Source organism: Vicugna pacos, chromosome 14, assembly GCF_048564905.1.
Source record: "Vicugna pacos chromosome 14, VicPac4, whole genome shotgun sequence".
NCBI lineage: Eukaryota > Metazoa > Chordata > Mammalia > Artiodactyla > Camelidae > Vicugna > Vicugna pacos.
Window position 1 is genome coordinate 17,022,479 of NC_133000.1, and position 12,460 is coordinate 17,034,938.

Below are 12,460 nucleotides of genomic sequence, written 5' to 3' on the forward strand. Positions count from 1 at the left end.
ACCAGAGGGCAGCCTTGGCGTTGGCTGATGTAAGTCTGTGTTCAATGCATCCTGTCCTCCTGAAGTCTTTTCTTCTGTGTTTGCCTTTATATCTGTCTTACAACTTGTGGCTGCTGCGGCTCTGAAAACTTACAATGGCTTTTCACAGAGGTGAAGACACAGCATTCACCAGACTTTGAGAGACGACTTAGTGGGATATTTGGAACCAAAGGGTGAGTGCACACGCGCGTGACTCTTAAAATAGGCTGTGTGTCTGTGAAGCCCTATGTGAGTCTCTCGGACCAACACGGATCGCTTTCCTTTGCTCGGTTTTCTCTAGTCATTACTTGAACTTGCTCCTCCTGGACCACTCAACCTCACAAGCACGACTTACTTAACCTTCTCCCGAGCTGCCTCGGTGTTGCAGGCACCTGCCCCCCTCCCCCAGCTCACTGCCGCACTGCTATGGTTTCCCACCAGAGACTCTGAAGCTCTGTTTTATGAACTACTTTGAAAGCGACCAATTAAGTTGCAATTAAAGAAGCACATCTACATCACAGAATCATTTCCTCTTTTAAAAAGAGCAGTTGCAGAAAGTGCTGGTTTCCTGATCCAGGTCCTACATGCCTTAAGTTAATTCTTGATCACGTGCCACTGAAACTACCTCTAAAAAACTTTTTGGTTAAACAATAACCTTTCCCTCATTTCCACTTTCCTCTACGCTTTCCTTATTACCTACCTTTGGTGCTAGACTTTCTTTAATTACTCAAGTTACAGTGCAAAATTATACTACAAGACACATGATGCCAACACTTGTTACTTCTTCGTGTTAAAACGTGAATGTTTTGTGCTTAGCAAAAGAAGTATGAACCCAAAAAAATAACTGTTCACATTCTGTCTTCAAGTTTAATATGTCTTTTTTTTTCCATCACAGCTATTTACAATAACTTTGGAGTGCTCTCTTGATTTCAGTCAGTTCATTGTATCAGGGGACAACAGGGCTGCTGGAATGTAGGAAGCTGGATGGAATGCAGAAATATAAATAAGACCAAAGTTCCATAAACCAAAGTGTAAATAATGCCTCCCCAGAAAACAGTTCTCGTCACAGAAGCACCTGTTTTTTGCTTAAATCTTTTTGTCATATACACCAGAAAACATGACTATGGAGACCTAGAACTACTTGCACACCAAAGAGGATAGAAAATAACTCAATATTTATAATATTAAAATAAAGTGTTTAACCACAAAAAAGCAGTAATAAAATAGTTTCCTAATTTACAATTTGCATCCAAAGGATGAATAACAACTCACTAATAAATAATATTTATATAAATATTTTGTATGTCGAAAATAGTTTTTTTTTTTTTAAAGGCAATGGTCTCAAGAAACTTCTTGAAAAATTTGGTGGCAAAAAACCTGATTGAGTTCCCCACCCCCCGCCCCACGAAATACACAAGTTTGGTTTTAATAAAACAAATGCATCTTGCCGCAGAACAGTTGTGCTTGGTGTTTTGGTAATGGCAGTGGGTGAGCGTGGAAGGGATGAAGGAGGCTGTAGAAGGCATTGATGTGATGCTCGGTTCTTCACAACCAGCTCCCTCACGGGTTTTAGGTAAATACCTGTCACGTCTTAACATCAGAGGTCAGTTAGGAAAGGTCGAAAAATCTTCTCTTCTGTCCTCCCGTCAATTCAACTAGAGTTGGGGAGCTGACAAGCAGTGAGTGGGAAGGTGGAGGGGACAGGTGTCGAGAGCAGAGTTCACAATCTCCAAGTGAGAAGCATCTGAGCCGACTCAAAGGAGAGGAGTTGGTCTCATGTGAATAGAGCCTTCGTGACAGTCATGTCTAGCAATGCTTGAACAGTAATGCCCACTTTGACCAGGCCTTTCTCTTCAAGGATGTGATGGGGTAGACACAGTTTTTCCTAAAAGGAAGAAGAACAAAGCATTGATTTTCAGGTGACTGGAATCTATTCATAAAATTTCGAGACGCCACTGACAGGAGTTAAGTCGAGCTCTGTTGTATGCCTGTCTGATCACCTCAGACCATGCTCCCTCTCTTGCTTTCAACCCACTACAACGACCTTTTCTGTGTTTGCAGAGAAAACAATGGTTTTCCACAAGTGAGAGTTATTCTAGAAAGGCTTCCAGTCATCCTGAAATGTGCAAAAGATCTAAATACTTAAAAAAAAATGTTGAGACTAAATTACTGAGCTACATCCAGTTGCTTGGAAATCTATGGAAACATATTAGCTTATATTCTGATAAAGCAAAACTGCACATAGCCTCTCACATTTTGAAAGAACCTGAATACTCATTTATACTGATTACACAGCATTCTCCTGACCATAAATCTTGATTGAGTCGTTATTTTCTGTGATCCCTGGAATGGAGGCACGTGTTCTTCACAGTTTATGAACAGCCTTGTAAATAAGTAATGTTAACCGCAGCCTTTAATAGCCTCTCCTTGAAGGCTCTTTTATGTAATTGCCAAAGACACAAATGTCCTGCTACTCTCAGGCTGTATTTTTGCTCTTGGCAAACGTCCAGCACTTACTACTCAAGGAAGATAATCAAGGCAAGTCACTCCCCGTGTGTGGCACTCTGCATGCTCCACCGAACAGTTTACAAAAGAGCATGACAAAATCATCTTCCACTTTTGCCATCTGGCCCTGGTCTGCTACCATACAAGGCAGTCTCCTTCCAGAGCATGTCTCCTTGGCTGGGAAACGACGCCGTAGCAAAGACTCCCTCTCATCTACCCGAAGATGGCGTGTTCCCCACACTCCAACGACCGCTGTCTTTAAGGAGAGTTGAAGTTGGCTCTGCCTCAGGCCCCAGGCGGTGGACGCAGTGTTTAACATGAAGCCAATCAGGGTCTCTGGACAGAACTCCTTCCTTTCAAGTGATTCTTGCTTGAGGAACCAGATCTTCCTGCTGCCTCAAGGCAGGACTCTCCTTAAATTACCACAGATACAGGTATTCTGCTCTTAAAATGATCTTCAAAGGACACATCATGGCATCTCCAAGAACTTGTTCCAACACCTCAAAATGTCAGTGGGTCCCACATTCTCACCACCTTTCCGTTCTCCATCCCTCCCACTTCCCTAACTTGTGGTAAATTCAGAGTGTCTCAGACTCTGACTCTGGGCCTTAAGAGATGGCCACTTGTCAATACAAAACAGCTGATCCTTTAAAACACTATTTGGGGAGAAGGTATAGCTCAAGTGGTAGAGCACATGCTTAGCATGCATGACGTCCTGTGTTCAATCCCCAGTACCTCCTCTAAAAATGAACTAAACCTAATTACCACCCCCCGCCAAAATAATTCAATCTTAAATAAAATATTTAAAAAAAAAAACTTGAACCATTACTTCAAGTGGCTGCTGTGTCTCAAACAGGATTTTCTTGTCATCAATGGTGTATCGGGGATGCAAGTTTATGCTGCTTGCCAACTTAGTAGCCAAATGTTAACCTGAGAAAGAATAGCAGGTTCTGTCTGAGTTGTGAACTAGGCGCCAGGCCATGATGGACGGTGCTTCCTCCTTGTGTCACAGCCAGGTGTCAGTGTGTGCCCTTTTCTCACACCCTCTGCTTGCCATGGGCTTCTGAAATCACCTGAATCTCATTTCATTGCTAAGGCTGGTCCCACTGGGGCAGGAACATGTCTTCCTCATTCTTATGGCTCCCAGGGCACCCAAGTAGGAAATTATAAGTGGCTACTATTTATGGCTAAGTTCCTGGTGCAAGGCATTACTTGGGAAAAAAATAAATCATCACTTTATACCATATGCTAAAATCAATTTGAGATGAGTTGATGAGTTAAATGTTAAAAAATCCACAACACTCCTCCCAATAAAATATAAACATTTAATATTTTCTCAGACAGTTGGATGGGAAAAGATTTTCTAAGCTAACAAAGTGATAAAAAAAATCACAAAGGAAAAGATAAAAACGATCACCTGGAAGTGTAAAGCTTCTATGTGTCAAAAAAAGAAGAAAAAAATTAATAAAAAGATAAACAATTGTAAAAAATTATCTGCATCAAATTACAAAGGATATTATATTGACACACAAGCTCAACAAATCAGCGAGAAAAACACTAAAAGATCAACAGAGCACTGGGCAAGGAACATGAATAGAAATTTTTAAATGAGGGGTCTACCCAAGGCATTCTGAATAAGATATTTTGTTTCTCGACCTCAGTGTTCACCTATATTTAGTCCTAAACGTTCCTGAATTCTAGAACTGATAATTTGCATGGGGCCTCATCTCTTTGTGCAACACAGCTTGGAGGGGGCTATCCCGGGTCCTGCTTGAGCTGTGATGTATTTCCATCATTGACTGTCCCCATCCTACCAATGAGTAGTGGCCCCACTGGTCTGCAAAGTTGTTTTCAAGCCAGAGGTTATGGTTGGGAAGGGCTAGGGCTCCAGAGAAAAAAGGATGAAAAGGTACTGAGGCCTCAGTCTCCTGCTAACAAGACACTGGAGGTGTCAACATACTAGGTTAGCTTAAGGTCATCCTCTCTCCCAGGCATTGCTCACCTTCCTGGGCTCCTCACTCCTAAAACTAAGGATCCTTAGAGTAAAAACCTGTGAGAACCAGGTGCAGAGTTCAAGATTCTTTCCCACCCTTATAGCTGGTGACAAGGAGTAAATGGAAGACAGGAAAAGGTACCCTTTGCATCTTTCCTGGCTTTCCCATTTCATTCAGACTTCCTAAGAAGCCCTGAGGTGCCCTCAGATTACTTTATAGGGTTGGAGGCACCTAAGAAGCCCAGCATCAGATAATAGAAAACTTATAAAATATGGCAGTTCTGGTTATTCTCTCACAGGACTAGGAGGAAGATTCTGATGGGAATTATGATTTGAGGCATTGGCTGACAGGACGAGCAAGAACCTGCCAGAAACGAGGAGGGGGTCTCGAAGGCCACTTTCCATCACATGAGTCCTGTCACTACATATCCCACAGGGGAGGGAATCCCTGAGGTGAGCTAGAAGTTGGGGTGGGGAAGGAATGCTGTGGATTTCTAGCTGGATGAGAAATGACAGAAAAGCGTCACCTCACCTTGTATACAACAGACTTAAAAGAGAGAGAGCTGAACATCTGTACTGAGTTTAAATGCATCTAAATTTCCCTGTTAGAGGATGTTAGTGGCTTTTGTTGAGAATGTAGCAGCAGACTGTTCTAGGACACCCATGAACTCCTTTTGTTGTGTTTCCTTTCAGCGCACAGAGCAGAATCATAAAGTAGTATCCTGCATAAAAAGACTCTGACCCCCTCTGAAGAACCCGTGCTTTGCACTGTTTCTCCAATGGTGGAAACAAATATTCACTCATATCCTTTCACTCACCCCTCTTCTGAGCCACGATAAACAGGGCTGGAAAAGGCAGGCAAGCCCTAAAGACTAAATTCAAACTTTGGAAGACTTCTGGGGCACCTTCTATAGGCCTGGCACCAACGCTACAGATTTGCATTGGTGTTTTTCTTTATGACAACTCGGCAAGTAGATATAACACCTCTATAGTACAGATGAGAAAACTGAGATGTAGAGTTTAACTTTGCTAAAGTCACACAGCAGGTTAAGTACCAGAACAAGGATTTGGACTTGAGTCTCATTTTAGAGCTGGGTTTCCTTCCACGACATCACGCTGCTTCTCCTAAGGTCCCCGGGCAACAAGCAAGTATGTTCTGTCTGTGCCCAGGAGACAGGATGAGGCGCCCAGCCCCTCAGAGTCCTCTCCAGGCAAGTCCCACCAAGTTCAACGTCAGGTGGCCATCAAGAGAACCCTCAACTCGGTGAAAGGCATTAGCTCTGCCGCTCAGCTCATGTGGGGCCTCTCTTTGTCAGGAGGGACAGACGCCTTGTGGCAGCAGGCATACTGCTGTCACCACCTGGCTCACCTCTTTCTAGAGTTTCTTACGCTCCCCAACAGTCACACGCCCACTTCCAGGCCACCCACGAGACAAAATGAAGTCATCCATGCAGCACGTTTCATTTTGGTTCAGTCTGTTTCTAAAATGTAAAGTCCTGGCCTAGAATTGACTGAACCTTAAAACAAAAGTGTCTGCATTATTTTAAGGGGAGAGACCTTCAGTTCCTGCTCTGTACGTAGGAACTCTAAGGGTCAGCTTCCTCTGCTGTGAGATGCAGACCATGTCAACCTCTCACAGACTGAGAGGATTTCTCATCACTCTTCATCTGATTACCTGCTTTCCAGCCGTGCTACTTTCTAGTCCTTCTTTCTAGAACATCTACTCTCTACACAGATCTACCCCTCCTTTCACCCCCCTAACCCAGCCCCCCTCCCCTGGCTATTCCCACACACCTCTAAGGTCTCAGTGTAAACATCACCGTTCCAGGAAGGCTTCAAAGACTACCCACTCCCAACGAGTCAGGCCCCCTGTCCAGGGGTTTCACATAGGAATCCCGTACCCAGTCCACCACAGGTCCTTACCGCACCGAATTCCTCGTTACTTGCCCACAGGTCCCCTAAACAGGGTACACAAACCTGCAGGCCCATCCAGCCCACAGCCTGTTTTTGTAAATAAAGTTCTATTGACACACATTTACGAGTTGTCTGAAGCTGCTTTCACACTACATATAGCAGCTGAGCTGTGTACTCCGAACAGAGATGGTATGGCCCACAAAGCCTGAAATATTTCCTGGCACTTTGTGGAAACAGTTGCTGATTCCTGATCTAGAATGTAAAGTTTTTTGAAAACAGCGACTTATGTCATGGTCATCTTTTTATTTCCGAGGCTGACCATGGGGAACAGTGTTCATTCAATGTTTAAAGAATGAGTGAATGAATACAATCACAAACAAAAGCCAGTGAAAAGTCAAGGAACTGGACCCTGATAGTCTTAAGGAAAAGAAAAAAAAAAGCATACATTTTATATACCTGATCGTTAATTCAGAACTAACTTCAAAATCTAAAGCCTAATTTTAAAAACCCAATCTCTTGAAATAAAATCATATTAAAATATTTTTCACCTAATTCAAACCACTCTAAAGCTCCTAAAATTTTAATCCACTGTCCCTTACTTTTACCTGTGGGTGAAATATCCTTTGTCCTAATGACAGAGATCAGCCTGGATTTTAGGGAGATAACCCTAGCCACCATGCACTAAATTTAATTTCTTACTCATAAATAAATGGCATCAGGATATTAAGTACCTTTCACTGATGAAATGCCTATTCAGTTGTCTTCCTTTTGAGTTCTGTGGGGCCCTCTCCACCAGCACATTTTAGAAGTGTCCCCAAGGACAGTGAGTTGCATACGAACCACAAATCTATAACTAGAAGGAACTAACAGAACTTGCTTAATTGTCACATATCTTGGAAATCCTGACACAGAGTGGCATGTTGCCCCCAACTGGAAGAACTGAAGAGAGAGAACTTTCTATTTCAAATAGATGTTTCAATTTCAAAAAGAATTTGTAAATAAATACTTTGTAAGTTTTATCAGGTATTGGAAGGAAGTACTGAAAAACGGTCTTTCTTGTGAGAGGAGGGAGGTTTAGTATGCACATATAAATCACACAATGAAATCCCCAACCACCTCTCAGATGACAAGGAGGTTGGCCAGGTAGCCCCATTCCCATGGCAACTGCTGGCATCACACTAACATACGGGTTGGTGTATGAGTACCTTGGGGAAGAACCATGGAGAGGCTTAATAATTTTCTGAATAGAAATTAGCAGCTTGATGATGGGCAAGACAGTTCATTCAAAGTTTTGCCTAAAGGGCTAAATTAATTGTGTTCTGCTGGTTTCCAGACTACTTGATGAAAAAACACTATCCAACAGATCCCAAGAGGAGCAGCACATTAGGGGACAGACGGATTAAGAACAACAGAAATAACAGTATTTTGGATGCCAGAATTGAAATATGAAGGCAGCCAAAGAATCCCATCAAATCAGCAGGGTAAAAATTAAATCTGATCTCACGTGATTGCTCTACTCAGTTTTTATTGACAGAAATTTCTTTCAGATAGCTACCCAGTAAATCATCTCTCTCCTTCTCCTTTGCCCCGCTACAAAGAAGAAAACTCCAAACAGCACTGACCATTGAAGGGAATCAATGCACTGCAGGGACAGACAGAAATGCTGAGCGTGACTCTGGGTATGCACAAATTAATGTATCGATGGGTCAGTAAAAACTTGGAATTATCACCCAAAATGTGTTTATTAAGCAACTTATGGCTCATGGTGCTTGTCAGACATTGTACAAAGGGATTTTATTGTGTTACAGATTGAAGAGTACAAGATAGCACTAAAGGCGGTTCCATACATCTGCGGGTTATTACACAACTGCAGTTAATTAGATCACGTCCACATACTCTGTACTTCACCAATCGACATGATATCAGGAGGTAAAAACTCAGTTGACTCAAGATATTATCATGTAAAGAATGTCTCCTGTTAGGAAATCTGATCTGATTTACCAACAAAGGATCCTTACAAATACATTCTTCTAATTCTATGGGTTTTCCACACTCTCAAGTCCCCTGGATTCATGGAAATGTTCAGAAAAATAGTATTATCTTCTCAGTAGCCATTTATAAAGCCATTTATATATTTTCATCTGAGCAAACTAGAGATTTATCTTGAGGAAGTGAACTCCACCATCATCCCAACTGAAGAAACAATATTTGGCAACCAGATGTAAACTGAAGCATAGGGGAGGCTGGCTTAACCTTGGAGCAGAGCCTTCTCAACTTATAAAACGACATCCCAGAACCAGGAATATCTTAGCCTAGATAAGACTCTAATGGTTTTTCTTTTTTTTTTTTAATTACAAACTGATCACATTGCTCCAAAAGCAGATATAATTATTAGTATATAATCCTTTAAGCTTATTTAAATATAAAAGCAGCTTGCTAATGTTACTGGAAAGCAAAGGTTAAATGGAAACTTTAAGTCACTGGAGAAATTACATTCTTCTAAAATAAGAACAATCATATTGGCTCTTGCCATAGTAACCCAAGTCCCAGGACCAAGAATGTTCCATGACTCATGGCTTTATTTGAAAATAAATACTGTCAAATCCGTCACATTCTAGATCTGAAGTTATGATGTGATGTGGCAAAAAAAGCGAAATGACCCATTATATTGTGTAAAAATAGAAATCCCTTCTGGAAAATGCTTTTCTAAGAGCCTCAGAGTAGACCAAACAAGGAATAAGTAAAAACATACAGAAAGAGTGGGGCGCATGGATCCGCCAGGGGGCACCCTAACAGCGCCGGACCCTTCCTCCCCAGCACCCCTTCCGCACAGCTGTCTCATGCAGAAGAGCAGAGGGGAAGGGGGCGTCAACTCTCCATCTCAGGATGCAAGGGGGCGTCAACTCTCCCTGGTACCCCTCACAGCTCCCGTTGCAGAAAGCAGGGAGGAACCCAATCGGATGGCCAGCAAAGCAGTCATTCTCCAGATGGTATTTTTCAATTTGGTCAACAGTGGTATTATTAAAGATTTTTATTGACCAAATTGGGTCCCCAAATGCTGGGGGTTGTGTCTCCTCTGCAAGGTGGCCCCTCTATCACTCAATTGTCCAATTCTGAATTAGGATTCGACTTAAACAGTACCCCAATAGAAAGATTTCCACATGCTAAATTCCCCTCTACTCCTGTTCTGGAAACTTCTTCCACTCTGCCCAGGGCAGCAAAGCTCACTGGGAGAGAGGAGAGGAGCTGTACAGCCCTACTGCTGGCACTATGAGGATGAGAAGCAGGTATGGCTGCACTTTGTAGTCATCGTTTTTCAGCAAGTGAGAGAAATTATTTAATGGGAACTGCATTCTGTAAAGTTTGTGCTTCTGTAAAATCTGATTTGTAAATGTTCAGCATCAAAACTTGAGAGATTACTAAAGAGATGTCAGGGGTGGAAGTTTGCAAGGCAAAGTCTCAGATGGAGGAAGGACCCTGTCAGGGAGCAGGGTGACAAAGCAGAGGAGTTGGATGCACATGCAGACGTTATGCAGACAGAGCATTCCAGCGGTAAGTGATATAGATCAGCACTATAAAGAGAATATGAACAAGACAGAAGCTTATAAGGTCCCTGGAGCGGAGGGCAGAAGTTGGTTGTGGGGGTTTCTCCCCGAGTGCCAGCAGAGTGTCAACAGTCTTTCGAATGTGACGAAAATCCAAGTGCAGGATGTCATACGGAGAGCAGAGGTCAGCCTATTCCGAGGGCAGCCATCAGAACAGAAAGAGACAGTGCACACAATTAAAAATACACAGAAGAACAGCTGGAAAGAAGCACACATTTTTGGTTACTGGCAAATAGCTAGAGTAACCCCTTATTTCAAGCAGGTAAAATCCGTTCCACCAATCAAAGATTTTTTTTAACTCATTACAAAAAGGAAAGCAGCATACCCAATGTGTTCTGTGCCAATAGGACAAAGAAATCCCTCACTCACAGTCTCACCATTGAGGAACAGAATGTTCTGCAACTTATAGGCTATTCTGGCATTCAAACAGTTTTAATATTGAAGTGGTATCATGTGTCAGTAACGGCATAAAAATAAGAGCTTTTCACCTGGGATATTTAGGTCTTTACCTTACTAAAGAGAAAAACATAGTTTAATCCCCACCTTTCCCCACCAGTCTCTTAATACATTATTTTACCCTCGTCTGTGAAGACTGAATATAAAGTATTTCTCTCTGAAATGTTAACACATATGCCTCATGTGTCCTCCTTTTAGGATTACTGATAAACTCTGGGGATGCTAGTTTCAATTATGTCTCTACATGTGCCAAAAAAGTACATTAAGTTTCACATTTTTGCAACTAGACATAAACCAAAAGTCCAGATGAAGCTTCTTAGATCTGCAGTTAGAATAAAAGTACATTCCCGCAAAGAGTTATAATGTAAATTTCTTTACAACTAAACAGGTATGGTCAGGTGGAGCGGGGCACGGGCCCCATGTGCTGTCTACTTGAAAGTCAGTCACCATGTAAGGGGGCAGAACTCTTTATCAACTAAATGCAAAAATAAGATGCTCAGTCTTCTAAGTTGACCTCTGGATGCCTACTGCTGTCAGGAAGCAAACAGTTTTCTGATACACTGAATTCCTGATCCAGAAATGACCACAGCTTCAAATTAAAAGTGATTATAATTGATATGTCAGTATGAAACAAAAGTTCTGGCTTTGTTTCCAAATTAAACAAGAATTGAAAATATTTATGATATATTTCATAAATGCAGCTTTATGTCCAAGTTAGGAAAAGCATTTAAAATATATACTATATATTTTATAATACTTTGCAACAATATTGCCCTTTGTTTTAGCCTCACTGCCAAGCAGATGCAAATCACAGAACAACAGAAAGATGATTCTAAGATACTGTCTTGCTTGTATCTTCTGAAGTTAGCTTGATGCCCTCTGGTAAGGAGGGATACTACAGTGTAAATGGATTGAATAAGATCAGAAACATCCTAATGTTATTTCAACTTATGAAGGTGGAGATACACTTAACAAAAGATCTTTTAAAGATATTAATAAATCATGTTATATCATTTTTTCTCAGTGGATTGGGAGGAATCAAGCTATCAAGTTATCTTCTCAAGAATTAAAACAGCTCCATGTAAAATAGATTTCACTGGGACAGAGATAGATGTTAGTCAAGAATTAATAGACAGGGAAACATCTGAGAGAAGTCGTTTTCTATTGCAATAAGAATTTTCCATTGCAATGTTGTGCTTAACCAGTGAAATCTGAGCAAAACAGACATAAGACAGAAGGCACATGAAAACTAAAATTTGATTGTCACAAAAATGGTATGTCTATATTAAAAGCAAATCATCCTATCTCCCATGAATATTTCAATACATTTTTTCAGAACCCTATAGAAAACGTCTGGTCTGCTCCCCAGCAACTCTACCAAAGAACTCAGAGTTGGTTGGTCTTGCAGTTTCCAATGTATTTACTCAGCAGCACACTTCTCACATGGGTAGGCAACACAGACCATTCTCCTCATCCTGGAAATAATTTCATGATGCCACAGACTCTGGGCTTTCTTCAGATGAAACTGGGTAGAGCCTAGACTCACAGTCCATGCTAGGTGGTTTAAATTAAATCACATACTCTCTAAAGAAAAAGGCATAGGTCTAAGATAAGTCTAGAGGCAAAAATCTAAACCACCATAATGTGGGGAGTGTGGGCTACTCTCTGATCCTACCCCACGTCACACAGATCATGACCATCAGATCAGTCCCTATAAGGATGCTACGATGGGAACTGGGGCTGAAATTGCCAGGAGAACCTGGGAGTTTTCTGATGCGTGTGCTTTCCAAATTTCAGTCTTAATAAGAGGGTCTCATAGATTATGATTTATTTTTTTCTTAAAACAGGAACACACTAAAAAGAAAGAAAACTCAAAGAGGCCAAATTTCACCATGTATTTACAGGGCGTTAGTAATTACTGCAACTATGTTGGAAAAAAAAAAGTTAATACAGAGTCCCCAGAGGCAAG

General features: G+C 41.5%; 1 protein-coding gene across 1 annotated transcript in view; it reads right to left on the reverse strand.

Annotated features, from left to right (window-relative positions):
• Positions 1-859: 859 nt before the first annotated feature.
• LRCH1 (leucine rich repeats and calponin homology domain containing 1) overlaps positions 860-12,460 on the reverse strand; it is a 170,937-nt gene continuing 159,336 nt past the window's right edge. The window contains exon 19 of the mRNA XM_006209444.4: positions 860-1,903. Coding sequence (XP_006209506.3) covers positions 1,793-1,903 — 111 coding nt within the window. The 3' untranslated portion in view covers positions 860-1,792. The remainder of the gene's footprint in view (positions 1,904-12,460) is intronic.